Raw genomic sequence first — 16,906 nt, 5'->3', positions numbered from 1 at the left:
TTTTTTCTATTCTGCAAGGTGTATGTAAACGTACAACCTCAAATGTATTTCCAGAAGAAGCCAAAGCATCAAGTTCTGGATGTCACCAAGTAACAGACAGACTGGAATACTGGAATAGTGTATATCAGTAACGCTGAAAAACAGCCATTTCCTGCATTTTCACTCGGGTCGAGCTCCACTATGAGTTTACACCTCAATACTTAGAGAGACTGTATACATAGGCTGGAAAGCTCTGAACACAAACGAGCAGACCATTACAAACTGTGTGAAACATCCCAGTGCTGTTGTTGCTATTAGTACTCTTGGAATGAAGCTCAGCCAATCAGATTTGAGGACTAACTGAACTGTTGTGTAAATTAACACAGAAACAGGACTTCCCTCGTGAAAAAGAAGTGTGCTTAATAGTATCGAATGTGCACTTGTAACGTACTTCAAATCTTAAATTTTTAATTTTTTTATAAACTGTACTTGCAGAAAAAATTATATTATTGAATTAAAAGCCCATGTCAAATTAAAAGTTTTTAATTTTCCCTTTATTACAAAGTAGACTTTTCATAATTGTGTTATGAAACATAGTCATAACACTTGACTAAGTACAGTTTTAAAAAGTGTACTTTGTAATAGTCAAATTAAAAGTTTTACTTTGAAGTATGTATTATTTTTTAATTATTATGTTTTAATAATATTTTGCCATGCTTTAAAGTACCCCTATTTTTACGTGTTCACAAACATATTAATGCACATGTAAAGTACTTGATTATAATTTGAATTGTTTGATATTACAGCTAAAGTTAATATATTTTAAATGTACTAAATTGCAACTTCATCTCTACAAATGTGTAATTATATTTAAATGCATGACATACAAGTTTCAACAGAAATTACATTAAAGTATATTTTAGTTTACCTAGGGCATTAGGCAGTTCACTAACCATATTTCAAAGTAATTATGACATTACAAATAAAGATATACTAAAGTCACACTGAAGTGGGTGTAAAGTTCAACCTATCGCATTTAATATACATTTAAATTATTATAAAATTTAATTTAATTGTAATTAACCTGCGATTAAGTGTCTGAAGACATGACATTCACTTTTTTTTTTTTCATAATAAATACTATTTTTTAAAAGTATGCTAAAGTCTACTTCTTTTTCACAAGGGTTTAACACAGCAAAGAGAATATACTGAAGTTATAAGCAGCTAAACGGTGGCTTATTGTAATACTTCAGTGTTCTTGTAAGATGTCAGACTGAAGATAAAACCATTATATTATACAGTATACCCTCCAGCTTGAAGCAGTGCTTAATGGACAGATCAAAGGACTGATTGGATATGAGCACTGTCATTTCAGTTTGACTGTTTGAAAACCATTCAGTAGAGCACATCATTTCCTTTTGCTGCTACATCGGATGCAGGCATGAAATCAGCCGACATTTAGTACCTGATCAGTAAAAGCACTATCAAATTCAACCCAAAACAACAATGCAAAAAAAAAAAAAAAGTGTCAGATTTGTAGGATATAAACTTGTGTGAAGCCTCTAGAGCTGACCAAAGAGGATGGAGCAGAGCAAAAAAACAGAGTAAAGAAGCAAGAGACCAAGACCTAGTTTCCGATCCAGCTTCCAGCCATTCAGATGCACACTCAGGACCTACAAGACACATAACACAGTTAACATGGACACTAATAGCATTGAGTATGTGGGTAGTCAGTGTGTGATTAGGGGGATTTCACTGCCTATGCTTTTAATATCCCACTTTCTGATTCATTTTTCATCCCCAGAGGGAAATAAAAAATTAAAGAATAAAAATTTCGAGTTTATATCTCACAATTCTGAGAGAGAAAAAAAAATCAGAATTGTGAGATATAAACCTTTTTTTCCCTCAAAACTGAGGACCTTTGTTAAGAATATTGGTCACACTTTAGATTAGGGTCCAATTAATAGAATATGGTCAGGCAGAACATTAATATGTGCTTTATAAGTACTAATAAACTAAAGTGTTACCAAAATTATTATTTTTTACGATTATGTAATTAATATGCAAACCAAATATGGTTGAGAGTCTCTGGTGTAGGGCTTGTATGTTGTGGTACTGGGTTGCTCACAGTGAGGAAGACTGATGCGAGCAGCAGGACAACAGAATAGACCAGGCCCTTATTATTGATGAATACCTGACAAAAGACACAGACCAGTCAGATGAAAGCATCAACAGGAAGACATTTGCATCGGTTTTAGAATACGTAAAATGCTCACTGTTGATCCGTAGTCTACTACTAGAGTTCTTAGAGTCCAGGGGAAGCCCAGTCCCAGCAGGATGTCAAAGATATTGCTGCCAATGGAGTTAGACACTGCCATGTCCCCCATTCCTGAGACACATAATACAACATCGTTGTAGTACATTTTCCAAATAATTGTGTGTGTGTGGTCCTAGTAAACGCTATGTTATGGGGACAAATTGTGCCCACAAAGATGGCAGTATCTAAAATCCTTGTTCTTGTGGGGACATTTTTGATTACCATGAGGAAAACGGCTTATAAATCATACTATGTGATGCTTTTTGAAAATGTAAAAGGTTTGTGGGATAGAATATACTGTTTGTACAGTATAAAAATTATTATGTCTATGGAAAGTGCCCATAAAACATGGAAACCCAACATGTGTGTGTGTCACGTAGGGGCTGAGGAAGATGATGAGATGAGGCACGGATGAAAAAAAACCCCTAATTAAACAAAAGATGAGGATAAACGCAAAAGCGTGTAGAATACAAAGAACTCTAAACAATCTATAATGAATAACCATGACAACTAAATACAAAAGGGAACACAGGAAACAGGAAAACAAAGAGAAGCAAACTAAAAGTCCTTAATAACAAAACTGCAACTAAGGCTGCATCCAAAATCGCATAATTCCCTACTATACAGTAGGACGAATAACAGTATGTGACAAAAGTAGTATGTCCGAATCCACAGTACTCATAAAAGAGTAGGCAAAAAGTATCCGACTGACCTACTTCTGGAGCGTTTCTGAAGTGTGCAGACGATGGATGGACACTTTACAATCCCATGAGGCCACGGGAGAGGATTTATGAATGGCAGTGAAGCGACATAACTGACGCTGGTAAGTCGCATAATAATGACAACATGGCAAATGTAGTACTTCTAGATTACTTTCATACCACACACATTAATACTATATAGAACATACTTTTAGCGGTCGTGAAGTAATTACTTATTCAAAATAAGTACCTACTCAGAGTATGCGATTTCGGACGCAGCCTATGACTGACGTGACAGTGTGTGTGTACTCAGTTTTCACGTGACATCACACCCTTTTAGGAACGCCCACCTGGAGGGCAAAACAAGGCTTTCCCTTTCCTCTATTGCAGGCCAGTCATTTTTACCAGGTTTGTGCTAAATACTAATGTAGTAAGACAGTGATATTAAAAGACCAAATTCAGTATACATCTTTTTGATTATGCATACTATGTACAGGCACACTGATGAACCCAGAATATAAACACAACACGCAGTTTCTCGTTAAGCTTTTTTCCAATGAAATCCACTATAAAGGAAATGCTCAACCATTTAGCATGTAGCGTTCATATTCTGGGCTCATCTGCTCGCCTGTAGGCTATATAAAATGCATCTTCAATAAGATGTATGCTGAATTTGATCTTTTAAAATAGTACATTAAAGCACTTTAGATGTTTTCCAAGTTTAACGTCCCACTGTTTTTAGTGGTTGAAATACTGCAGCAGATGCTGTATGTGAACCACGACCGCCCAACACTTGCATTTTGAAAACGTTTTTGATCTTTTGAGATGGAAAATTGACAAGTCTGAAATGCAGTTCTGTGCATGTTTTGATCTCCAGGTCTCTGTGGGAGTCACGTCACTGAAAACTATGAATTAAATAAAAAAATGTATAGGTATATAGGTATACAGTGAAATGATTTTTCATAGGTGTAAATAAGGATTATTTAATCATTATTATTAGTGTTTTATAAGAAAATACTACTTTTCGTCTTTCTACTTAAAAATGTCAGGTTTAATTCAATGTAAAACTATTTTATGGTAACATTTTACAAAAAGGTCTAATTTGTTAACAGTTAATGCATTAACTAACATGAACTAAAAATGAGTAATATATTCTTAAGTTATTAACCTTTGTTAATAAAAAAGTTCACGTTCATGTTAGTTTACAGTGCATTAACTAATGTTAACAGATACAACTTTGGGATCTTACAAATGTAGTAGTAAATGCTGAGATTGACATTAACAAAGAATTATAATAATAAATGCTATTGTTCATTGTTAGTTGTTCAAGTTAACTAATGTTGTTAACACTAAAGTCTTATCAAAAATTACATTAAAGATTATACAAGCTTGCATACAAACAGTTTTATGTGCATACAAATGTTACACACCTTGGCGGGCAACAATGAGGCTTGCCATGCAGTCGGGTACGCTAGTGCCAGCAGCAAGGAAAGTGATTCCCATGATGTAATCCGGAATATCTAGTGTGTAGCTGATGATGGTGACCTGCAAGGCATTAATGAAACACCACATAATCATAACAATCATCATAATACACCAACCAATGGAATGACAAGAAAGTATATTTAGTAAGAATGTCCATATTTTTGATCTTTTTCTTACCATCCACACCATGAGGTAGGAAAAAATAGCAATCCAGAGGGTTGAAGCAAAAAAAGTGACCATGAACCAGCGATGCCAACGTGGTGAAACACAGTTAGGCACTGTGTAATACAGCAAAACACTCAGCGGCCACGATACAAACCACTTCATACATGCACGGTATCCAGCTAATGCACATAATACACAGAGAAAACAAACCATAAAAGGTTAGCAAAGTACCATTTTCATTACTTCTCAGTATGTTTTTTTGTTGTTGTTGTTGTTGTTGTAAAAAATAAATAAATAAAATAAATCCCAAGAAAAGAAAGACGAGAACGGACAGAGAATGAGGGAGAACACGGTATAAATACATGAAGAAAACAAAGGGAAGGAATGAGTTAATTAATGAGACGACAGGTGAAAATTACGACTAATCAACAAAACAGAGATACTAAGTCACAGGGAAACACAATGAAACAGAGCATTCATGTTACAAGTAGGAGGATAAGTACGCGCCAATAGTGGGAAACTCAGTATTTTTGTGCAGTGTGCACGTCAAAAGATCCGATTCGTATTTTGTGACATAAATGCGCAGATTAACCTGACCATTTATTTAGCATTCATTTAAGCACTACGTTTGGTTTCAACAATCGGAATGATTAAAACTGTGCCAGAGTGAGTTAATAATCAAGCGTAGCGTTAGTTCTGGCAGGTCACGTTAGTCAAGCTCGCATCAGCTGACCCTCAGCTGATCCACATCTACCTATAGGAATACGACGCCTATCACCAGATACATATATAAGCTCCTTCAGTATTATCAGCAGCTATCGCGTTTCTCAGGAGCTAATTACCCTCCTCCATCCCCAGCTCCTTCTCTCGCCCAGTCAGGATTTGACATTCTGATTCCCCTTGAATCAGAATAATTATCGAATAATGTTGTACTTTAAAATCTTGAATTAAATATATTTGCAAATTTTCATGTTGGTTCTGTTCTGTTTACTCCAAGGGGGATTATTGCTGCTCTCCCTGCTCTTATCCATGCTAGGCTGCATGGATGCGCAGGGAGTTCTCGCCCAGAATGGAACCATACCGCCAATCCAAACTGTATGCTAATTGTCAATCATATTTGACGGTAGTGGTCCTGACAGAATTCAGTAATATTACTAATTTAACTACACTGACACTATCGGATGAGAAATGAATTGAGCTGAATAATGACACTAACTTTGCAACATTGACAGTGATTAAACTGAATTGAATCAACTTTGAACTGACTTGAGCTGAATAATGACACTAACTTTGCAACATTGAATTTTACAACATTAACAGTTATATGAACTGAACGGTATCAACAACTTGACTAAATATAGATGAATTTTGACACTATTGTATTCTATAGAGCTGCTGAAATGAAATGTTTCATAATTTTACAGCACTACCCCTATTCATTTCCTGTTTATTAATGTGAAGATGCTTTAAAACAATCTATATTGCATAAACCGCAATATAAATAAATGTGTCTTGACTTGACTTATTACTTACAGTTAAATACATATTAGAAAAAGGTAACAAAAAATTCTCCTATAGATGATTCACGGCTTACCACAAGAATAAACTATTTGAATAGTATACAAATAGTAATACTAATAAATTGCATTCGATCTGCTTTCATGAACTAACCAGGAATATGAAGAGGTCTGAACCTTTCGTCCCCATCCTCATCCTCTTCTTCAGGCTGACTGTTTTCCACATCCACCTTTTCTCCTTTCTTACCATCCATCATTTCTGTGTCCTCAAGTGTCTGCTGTGGTTCAGCACTTCCTCCATTTACTATCCCTCTAGAACTAAAAGTCTTCACTGGGGTCCCGCTCTCCCTAAGCAGCCTCTGTCTCTGAAATGTGCAGGAGAGAGATGGTAAAGAGAAGGAAAAGCACGGAATTTACATTTCATGCAGGGTTGGGCAATATTCTGAATTTAAGAATTTACTCCCCCTTTCCATTTATCAGTTGGAATTTGAATGACAGGAAAAGTAAATTAATTGCCATTCAAAGAAATATATACATTGACAAATAAAGCTTCAAAGAAGGCGTTTTTTCCCCAAATCTTTTCAAAACTGATGTAATGCATATTTTTGAGTCATAAACAATGTTTGTAAACAAGTTTCAGTTGTTAAATAACATTTGTGTTTAAATTATTATTTTTTAAATTGTTTTTATGTCAGTCAATACAACCAAATAGTTTTATGTATATTGTAGTTGTACCACCTGATATGGAAAGTGTACCAATCTACCCATACTTGAAACGAGCAGTTTTTACCCGTATTTGAGAGAGATCTCTTTTTTTGAGAGATCAAATCTCTTCACTCTGCCACAAGGATCATTTGGGCTCCTCTGGATGGTTCATTATCATGTTTACTATTATTACCTTGTCAATTCATAATAAAAATGGCATGTTTGCAGTTGTGCCACCCTGACATACAAATTGCTGGACAGAATTTTTTCAATTATCTCAACAGCTTTAAAACTACTGATATTTATAAAAGTTGTTTATATGATAGATATCAAACCTAAAAACCACTGTTTTAAATAGTTTCTTAGTCTGTTCACTGCACCACCTGACATTTTGGGGATTTAAGATAACAAAACAAAAAATAATGTGTATTATTTAAATGAACTAAAAATGAATTCAAACTAAATAGGTATTATAGACTTAAGTGATACATTATATGTCATGAATTTATCAAATTATTTTAAATAGAAAATAATGCACTTGGACACAAAAATATGCACGACATGTCATTGACCCACACACACACACACACACACACACATATATATATATATATATATACATACATAATTTATTACAAAGTATGTTTAAATTTAAAATAAACACATTCAGGAATTGAACTGGAATGTAAATGTCATTATCTGTATTATTAGGTAACATAAAAAAATTCACGTTCACCTCACTGATGAGCATGCGTCCAGCCATAGACAGACGGGTACGTGGGGAGAAATGAGGAGTGATCATAACACGCAGCCCAGCCTCCGGGAATGAGAGCTGGTGTGGTCTCAAGATCAGCAGCTCATCCACCATCACTACTTGAGATTCCTGCCCTGACTCTGCTGGAGCTGAGAACAACACAGAAAATGAATGCATATTAAGAAGAACCACCAGTTTGGAAGTGCTGCATTCCTGCTATAGAAAATAAAGACATGCATGCATGAGTACCTTTCTTCAACAGCACCATGGAGGTGTTGCAATTGACTCCCACTTCATCACCCTCTTTATCTGTGGGCATTTCTCTCCTGACACAACACTGAGCTGGACTACCACATGATCTTTGGACAAAGCTGGCAATCTGAAGGTTAAACCTGCGAATGAGATTAAAGTCACCATGAAATCAAAAATGAAAATTCACATTTTTTTATGGAACATTGCTGTGGTTATTATAAGTGATTTATCCGTACACATCATTGTTACACAATATTCATGTGCCTTGTAGTCTTTGATTAAAATAACTTCTCCTTCTTGCAGTGACTTCTCTTCTCTGATGACGTGTTTACTGGCGCGAGAGCGTGACAACCTGTCACTCACATGAGACCAACCAATAGCAAACCACAACCACCCAATCAATTCCCCATGGACAAAATCAAATCCTAAATTTTTTCTTGTTTGAGAAGCTGTTTCACTCTGATTTGTCACAATAAGGAAGAAAAGGCTATCGCAACTTCCGTTTCATGATGACTTTAAGGCTAAATCAACCAACAGTTTGAGTTTCTGTTTATGACAGACTAGATTTTGTCATATTTTATACATTTAAATTTTATATATAAATACACACTATTGTTCAAAAGTATGGGGTCGGTAAGATTTTTTCATGTTTTTGAAAGGAGAAGGCTGCATTAATTTGATCACAAATAACTAATAGTGTTTAATATTATTGTAATTTAAAATAACTTTTAAAGACATTTATAATGTTACAAAAGATTTCTATTTCAAATATGCTGTTCTTTTGAACATTCTATTAATCAAAGAATCCTAAAAAGCAGTAAAACTGTTTTCAACATTGATAATAATAACAGCAATTATCAATAACTGAGCACTAAATCAGCATATTAAAATGATTTCTGAAGGATCATGTGACACTAAAGACCGGAGTAATGATGCTGAATATTCAGCTTTGCATCATAGGAATAAATTACATTTTAAAATACGGTATATTACAATAGAAAACAGTTATTTTCAACTGTACTAATATTTCACAATATTAGTTTTTACTGTATTTTGATCAAATAAATGCAGCTTTGCTGAGCATAAGAGACTTCTTTTAAAAAATATTTAAAAACTCTTTCTTATTCCAAACTTTTGACTGTTTGGAGTATCCTCACTCCTGATATGCCTTCATTCTCCTGGTATGATTTTAGCACCCTCTAGTGAGACAGTTTTGAGTACCTGGTGTCTACTTAAGCAGCACTATCTGTATTTGTTCTTTATATATATTTAGCAATTCTTAATTGTGCTTTATCTCTAAAGCCGTAAGACACATTTCTTATAAGTATTCAGTGCTAAAAACATATATACAATGTCTAAGAGCATTATTTTGATGTTTTTGTGAAAATTATTAGTTCTTGTTCATCTCACTTAATTTCATCAGATATTTTAAGCACTTTTCATTATTACTTACATGCATACTTACCTGTCATGAAGCTGTGATGTTGCCCAAAATTATGTTGCCCAATTTTAGGTGAAACTTTGAAATGTGTGGCACAAATGTAAATTCTTAAAATTCATTGCTATTCAAACTAGCAAACTAATAGTTTTTTAAAACGTATCAATAAATGCATTATTGTACATTTTTCACAGTTAACTAATATAATATAGTTTCTCAAAGGGTTTTTCAGTCGCCGTTTCTCTTGAGGCACTTGATGGGGACATAAAGCACACCAGCCTCCAAAACACAACATACTCTTCATATTGTCAACATGGGTTGTTGTATCTGTATGAGATAAGTATGTAGTATCCTGTATTATCAACACCTCTGCATCAAAACATGCTTTAGTTTCCCTCCTCCAATAAAACAGAGAGCAGGGATGTTTATCTCAGTCTCTGACAGCTCAAGCTTCCCCTAATGGCCTTAAAAGGTCTTTAATGAAGACTGTTGTCATCTAGAAGATCCTTATCTCTCTAGAAGCTGTGTTGTCTGAACACTGTTACTCATCCAGGCTCCTTTCTAAACAATAAATAAAACAGGGTCATCTCTCTCATATGGAGGAAAGAGGTGTCATGTATTAGCTTGAACTTGGAAATTCTCAACCCGTAGCAATAAAGAGAAGAGATGCTTGAAATGGTATATGATTGAAGCAAGAGGGAGGTCTGTGTAAAAGACGTTTTGGTCTAGGCTATTATTTTATAACTTCATTTGGGATTTAGAGCCAGACAAAGACAACGAGTACTACAGTATTAATTCTAGGATTGTGTGTTACACTTTCTTAATTCCTCCCAAGGTTTCTTCCTCTCAAACCTAACCATCTTGGGAGTTTTTCCATAACACATTAGCCTTTGACTTGCTGACTTGAAGTTTTCAGACACATTTTCAGTAACAGTGCTTTGAAAGAGTATGGTTTGTTAAGAATGCTATACTAATAAAACTTAATAAGACTTTTTGAAAGTACTATAGGTGGAGCAATGTTCTCTCAAATGTTGTAAAGTACTTAAAGGTACACTAAGTAACTTTTTTTTGTTCAACATACATCATAATTTTTTCTTCCAAAATGTGTTTTGTGTTACTCTGATTCACTATGGTAAGCCTGTTATAAGAGTTTATATATTTTAGGCCCGTCGGGATGGTTTTCACGGGAAATTGCGCACATGCGTCACTCGCCCGTGTGTGTCTCGTCGTATCCGAGAAAAGATAGAGAAAGATGCTCCGGCTACTTTGACGCGTGTCTGGTGTGTGAGTGGCAGAGGTTAGTTTCACAACGAGCCAACCTAAATCTCCAACCTCCAGAGAATCACGTGTTACAAAATAACACCGAACAGAGGAGAGTCTGCTGGCAAAAAGAGAACGTGACAGAGTTCGTAATAAAACAAGAATCAACATAAATGGCGAGAACTGAGGGATTTGAAATGTTGTAAAAGCGAAGCGGAGATTGTGTTTGTATTACTCAACAGGTGAGTAAGGTATTTTATTGAACAGATAAATTGCCATATATAGCTCTCTAACAGAGTTGATTGTAAAGCATTATCTATTGTGAAGGATCATTTCATTATGGTTGTTGTAGCGCTGTGATGGAATTTATTCTCAAGGAAGTAGCGTGTCTATTAATGGGTAAAGCTACAGTAACGTCTTCAGCTAGTCAGCTTGAGATCCTTTCCATCTAAACTGGTTAAATCTCTTAAGCCTAGTAGTGAATGTATTATGAGCAGTAGGATAACTATATTCATCTGCACAGTCACGCAGAACCGAAGCACAACCAAAACAATGTTCTTCTGCAAAATGCATGCATTTTTGTTTTTAACCGCTAGAGGGCCAAAAGTTACATAGTGTACCTTTAATTCCTCTGATATCTCTTATGTGTCTAATACACTGATATCCCACATGCAAAAGAAGAATACTTGGTAACACTTTATTTTGATGGTCACTTTTGAACATTCTGTTGACTGTAAGTAACATTGCACCTACATGTCAACTAACTTTCATTAGAGTATTAGTAGAGTGTCTGCTTAATATCTACTAACTCTTTATTGTGATGGTCCTCCAATAGACATTCTACTGACTATAAGTAACTTTGCAACTACATGTCAACTTATTCTAACCCTAACCCTACCAGTGAGTCTACTAATACTCTACTAACACTCTAATGAGAGTTAGTAGACATGTAGGTGCGACGCTACTTATAGTCAACAGAATGTGTTAAAGGGACCATCAAAATAAAGTGAAACCGAATACTTTAGCATACTTTTAAAGAGTACTTATTATGGAAATAACCATTCGAAAGAATATAGTTCTAAAGTATGAATGCAAAGTGAATGTTATGCTTTCGGAAACTTAATTGCATGTTAATGGGTTTGGTGTTTTAGAAAATCTTCAAATATCTTCTAAAATGTTCCAAAAAAGGATGTAGGGATAAAAGTGGAGGGATACTTTACTTCATGAATAGAATACTACTCTGAATGCTTTCTAAAGGCAATGTGGTGGAGAACAGCATTATTTATACTCACTTCATGATAAGGATATAGACTCCATACATGGAGATCAGAAGCATGGATTCCCACCTATAACAATGGATACAAAGATTGTTAGCGAATACAACTCTCATATATAAAAAGATCTCATATAAGTATAAATATATTAACTTTCTAATGCTTCTAAATAATGAGACTACTCTGCTTGAACATGTGGACATGGGTGTAGAAGAAACATACAGTTACAAGACTTACCATACAACTCTTTCATCATAGATAACCTAGAAAACGGTGGACAAATGAAGGGGTAAAAAGACTGGGATTTGATGATGAATTCTTCATGTATAATCTTTATTAAAACTCCACAAAAGTAAATCTAGAGACACGCTGACCGTAATTATTGAGTTTTTATACTTTTAAGGGGTTCACAAACTTTTTTTCAGTCAATCCCCTAAGATGTCAAATATTCTTAGATCTTAGATCTTAAGATCTTATAGATTTTAAGTTAATATTTCAATAATTTAACGACACATTCACAAGTTCACGGTTCTCTGACGTCAGTTAATGGTCACAAGTAAACAGATAAAATGTTGAATATTTTTTTAGTAAGTGATTTATTTTGATTTAAATGATATATAACAAATTTTAAATGACATTATGATTGGAAGAAATATTTTGGAAACAGTTCCGTTTAAGAGTATTCACACATTCGGGTTCGCTCTTTACAAGAACCAACTAACACTACAACTTGCAATACAAATATTTATGTCTTAAATACCTTACTTTCAAATGCTCAAACCTTCGAGCTTTTAACATTACAGAACCTCAAGCTTTTATTTTGGCTAAATATTGGTAAAATGATGGAAATGTCTTGACACTGCACAAGACGCTGCATCATGACGTTGATGCTATGGGAAAGCTTCTGAGTGAGTCTGTGTCTGAAGCATGTGTGGAAAACGCCAATCCCAATTGGCCAACAGCATAGTCACGTGACATAGCTTCAGTGCGTTACTAAGACCACAAATAGACGCATGATATTCACATCACCTGATTCTAATTGTCTGAAGGGAGATATTTTCTGGCATTGCGTGAAGCGACGCATTGTCTCATTCCTTCTCAGGGAACGGGGTTACATAGGTAACCTGAGATGTTCTCTTTTGAGTGGAACTCAACTCTATGGGAACGTTAATAACAACGTCGCTATACTGAAAAAATACATGACCAACAAGGCTTTGAAGTACGAACATGCACAAACCCTCTAGTCTAAAGAACGGTGTAACCCTCTGGGGTCGACAACGAATCAGCGTGTTTTGCTGGATTTTCTTCACAAGCGGCAAAATCGACTTAAAATACTCTGTCATTTATGGTTATATGAAACTGTAAAAGGTCTACTTTCGTATGTGTTCACTTAGAATTAAAACAAAACATTGTGCTTTTGTAAAATAAACAAAAACAAACAGGGTGTACTTTCTGCCATCTCGGTCTCCGTGAACTTTTTTCAGGAGAATATCTTTAAAATTAAACAAAACTCAGCGCACAAATATCTTTATAAACATTTAAGTTTCTACTTTTAAATGATCTAATTCAAAACAAAAATAAATATTCTCTGTTTATGTAATTTGTATGGAAAGAGAGATGTCAGTCGTTCGTGTCAGCTCATTATCCGATAATGTGAGCACGGCTACGCAGAGCGCAAGCTATTCAAATGCTAATGTTCTGAGATGATCCATGCAAACAGTGTCAATGCCCACAAGTTTAATCAGATTCATGTACTTTATCTACATGTACTACGTCGTCTTGGGACGTGGTGAGGAATAACCCTGGAATAATTTACCTCAGAATAAGAGCAGTCTGGTTTCGAAATTAAACTGGTTTCAGTTTCATTTCGAGGAGCAAAGGACCCAGCCGAGGATTGTGAAGGGTAAATTCTTTATTCTTAAGTTCTTTATTCTAATCGCGATATGGACTAGTGTCTGTAAACTACAAAAAGACTGTTTAAATATGAATCCTGCATGTTATGCGTGTCTCTGTGTGAATGAATGGCGCAGATGCACGGTTTCATTTACTTCACATACTTACTTTAATAAACATACAATTTTTACATGAACATGTACACATTGACTAGTTTGGCTTTCCCCAAACTATATTGCTAAACTGAGATGAGTGAAATCGACTGAAATATGTTGAAATAAAATGTCTTTGTATAAGCATCGTATTAAACTGCAAATTAACATTTATATGCTCCATAATATAACATAAATACGATATATAATATGTTACAGACGTAATATGAAGGTTTAGACAAGATTTCGTTGACCTGTTTTGGATAGATTATGAAGTGTTTACTATAAAATAGTCCACTGCCACATCAATGAAGCTTTTGTTAGCAAATGTCAGCTCATATGCTAAATATATAATATAAAATATAATATACAAATTTTGTTCACGTACTGTGCAATAATATGCATGAGATCACAAAAATCATGTTTTCTGTAAAGAGTGGACATTATATTAATGTTAATACAATAGTTGCTATGATTCTTTTATCAGTATGCTCACAAGTGTTTTTTTTTTTCTGAAAAATAACTACAATAATAAACTAGAATAAACTACAAACAATATATATATATATATATATATATATATATATATATATATATATATATATATATATATATATATATATATATATATATATATATATATATATATAATTTTTTATTTTATTGTAGTTCCCTCTCAGTCACATACCTGACTGAAAGGCTCATTAGGGGCAGGGTTTTAATCTCCTCAGGTGTGAATCAAAGCATTATTCATGATCATTCATGCCTACTCTCATATGGCCTTTGTAAACAAAAAATCTCTTACAAAATTTAAATCAAAATATTGAATGAGTAGCAGGATGATATTCACATAATTTTGAAGTTAAAACTCTAGGCTACAAGAGCCAGTTCTCAGAAGTCTTGTGGACAAGTATTTAATATGTTTTTTTGTGATCTTATTTCAGTGACTTAATTTTTTTTTCTATAACCACACATAAACATTATTTTCTCCAAAATACAAACATGTACATACATGTTTCTCACATATTATTGTAGCCCCGTTTGTGCTGAATACAGTGTAATGAGACTTTAGCCATTAATATGTTTAAAAGCAACTGAAAAAAGCACACGTCAGGGAATGTCAACACTTCACCAGGGCCCAAAAACACAATCAGACCCCAGAGGGTTAACACAAAGGAGTCAAAGCCTGGGGTCAATCCAATTCAACAATAAACATCCATGATTGTGTGGAAAGGGCCAGCCTGCCGGAGCTCAAACATATAAAGGGATATTAATTCGAAAAAAAGCCCCAAGAGGCGTACACAGTACACTCCATGCAGAGTGTGCCTCATTACCCCAAGGACGAAGCCTACCACGTTCCACAGGTAACTGACATTGTCAAGACTGAAAGGGCACAATCTTAGAGTTCTTCTCTAAGAAGGTAGTCCCCTGGGTGCCAGGAGGTGAAACATACTGTGCACTTCACAGACCTGAAAAGAAACTTAACCTAATATAAAGGCTAAACTTCTCCACAGAGAACACCTTTTGAATCACAAAGACTGGAAGATACTAAGGCAATTAGGTTGTGAAGTATGGATACGCACAGACCTTTTAGCCTCCATAAGATTCCTAAGAATCCTTCCTTTGCAATACAAAATATACTGTAGAATAAAACCCATGAATGTGAGCAGAAAGGGACAGCCCGCTGTAGCACAAAACATTTCATAATGGTGCACCTTAAGCCTACCACACTCTTAGCACTGCGCACCTCATTAGCAAAGAGAAACGACCAACTAATAAGGCTGCACTTTCGTTTTATAAACCTTATGGCCAGAAAAGAAAGATTATACCCAAAAGGACCTGAATCCTGGGGTAAAATCCATCCAACTGAAGAACTATATAAATGTGTGCAGAAGGAATAATCCTGACTGGGGACAAGAGATGAAGCCTTTCTCACTCTTGCAAGTCAAACGGTGGAGGAGAAAAGACTTAAAGGATGACCGAATGGGCAATCGAAAACAGCACCTATGTAACGTAACCCAATCTCGGGTACAATAGAACTTTGACTAGTCCATGGGGCAAAAACTAAGCAGGAGGGGGCAACTAAAAGGGCCTGCAAATCTCCAGTTCTCAAGGTTCAAGGGTTCAAGGTTCAAGGGTCTTTTATTGTCATTCCATACACATTTTTACATGAAGGAACGAAACTAAGTACTAAGGATCCGGTCAAAAAACAAAATAAAAACATTAACCAATAAAAACATTTGAAACTAGGGAGTATGTCTAAGCAACTTCGTTAATAAATAGCATAATAGCAATAAAAAACTAGAATAGACAATGCAAGAATAAAAACAGTGCAATAATTAGTGATAAATTAGGACATAAATAGTCAAATATTATTGCACATAACATGTCTAAATAATACTGTTATTAAAAAAAACATCAAAACTGTATTACACATGCACGTATCTATATTATTGCACGCAGAGCAGAAGAACAATAATTTGTCAGTCGAACAGCCTCTGGATAAAAACTATTCCTGAGCCTAGTTGTTCTTGCCTGGATGGAGCACAACCTTCTTCCTGAGAGAAGCGGGGCAAACAGTCCATACTACTGTAAATATCCTCAATTGTTGGAAAACTGTAGCCAGTAATCCTCTGTGCCGATTTCACCACAGACAGCTGCAGAGCCTTCCTGTCTGTAGCAGAACAGTTTCCAAACCACACAGTAACACATGACGTGATAATACTCTCCACTGCACACCTATAGAAGGATGTAAGGACTGTAGTGCCCAGCCCTCTTGAGCCTCCTCAAGAAGTACAGCCATTAATTGACCTTCTTTATTATACTCATGGCATTAGTATGCCAGGTTAGGTCATGGTCGATGTATATTCCCAGATATTTGAAACTAGGGATGACCTCAATAGATGTTCCTCCAATGTAGATAGGAACCGGAAGGCTACTAACGACCCTCCTAAAATCCACAATCATTTCCTTCGTTTCTTTATCATCTGCTCTTTCTCTGCTCTGTCTCTTAA

At 35.1% G+C, this 16,906-nt stretch overlaps 1 protein-coding gene across 1 annotated transcript in view; it reads right to left on the bottom strand.

Annotated features, from left to right (window-relative positions):
• Positions 1 to 1,108: 1,108 nt before the first annotated feature.
• Positions 1,109 to 16,906, bottom strand: part of LOC311079758 (sodium/potassium/calcium exchanger 3) — a 53,231-nt gene continuing 37,433 nt past the window's right edge. Inside the window, exons 8-17 of the mRNA XM_084109404.1 lie at positions 12,085 to 12,110; positions 11,866 to 11,919; positions 7,873 to 8,015; positions 7,606 to 7,772; positions 6,319 to 6,529; positions 4,660 to 4,826; positions 4,428 to 4,542; positions 2,256 to 2,368; positions 2,108 to 2,173; positions 1,109 to 1,652 (exon numbers count right to left, since the gene is read on the bottom strand). Coding sequence (XP_083965530.1) covers positions 1,542 to 1,652; positions 2,108 to 2,173; positions 2,256 to 2,368; positions 4,428 to 4,542; positions 4,660 to 4,826; positions 6,319 to 6,529; positions 7,606 to 7,772; positions 7,873 to 8,015; positions 11,866 to 11,919; positions 12,085 to 12,110 — 1,173 coding nt within the window. The 3' untranslated portion in view covers positions 1,109 to 1,541. The remainder of the gene's footprint in view (positions 1,653 to 2,107; positions 2,174 to 2,255; positions 2,369 to 4,427; positions 4,543 to 4,659; positions 4,827 to 6,318; positions 6,530 to 7,605; positions 7,773 to 7,872; positions 8,016 to 11,865; positions 11,920 to 12,084; positions 12,111 to 16,906) is intronic.

Source organism: Abramis brama (assembly GCF_963993115.1).
Source record: "Abramis brama genome assembly, chromosome: 3".
NCBI lineage: Eukaryota > Metazoa > Chordata > Actinopteri > Cypriniformes > Leuciscidae > Abramis > Abramis brama.
Note: the sequence above shows the minus strand (reverse complement) of the source record. Positions and strands in the feature narration are given on the sequence as shown.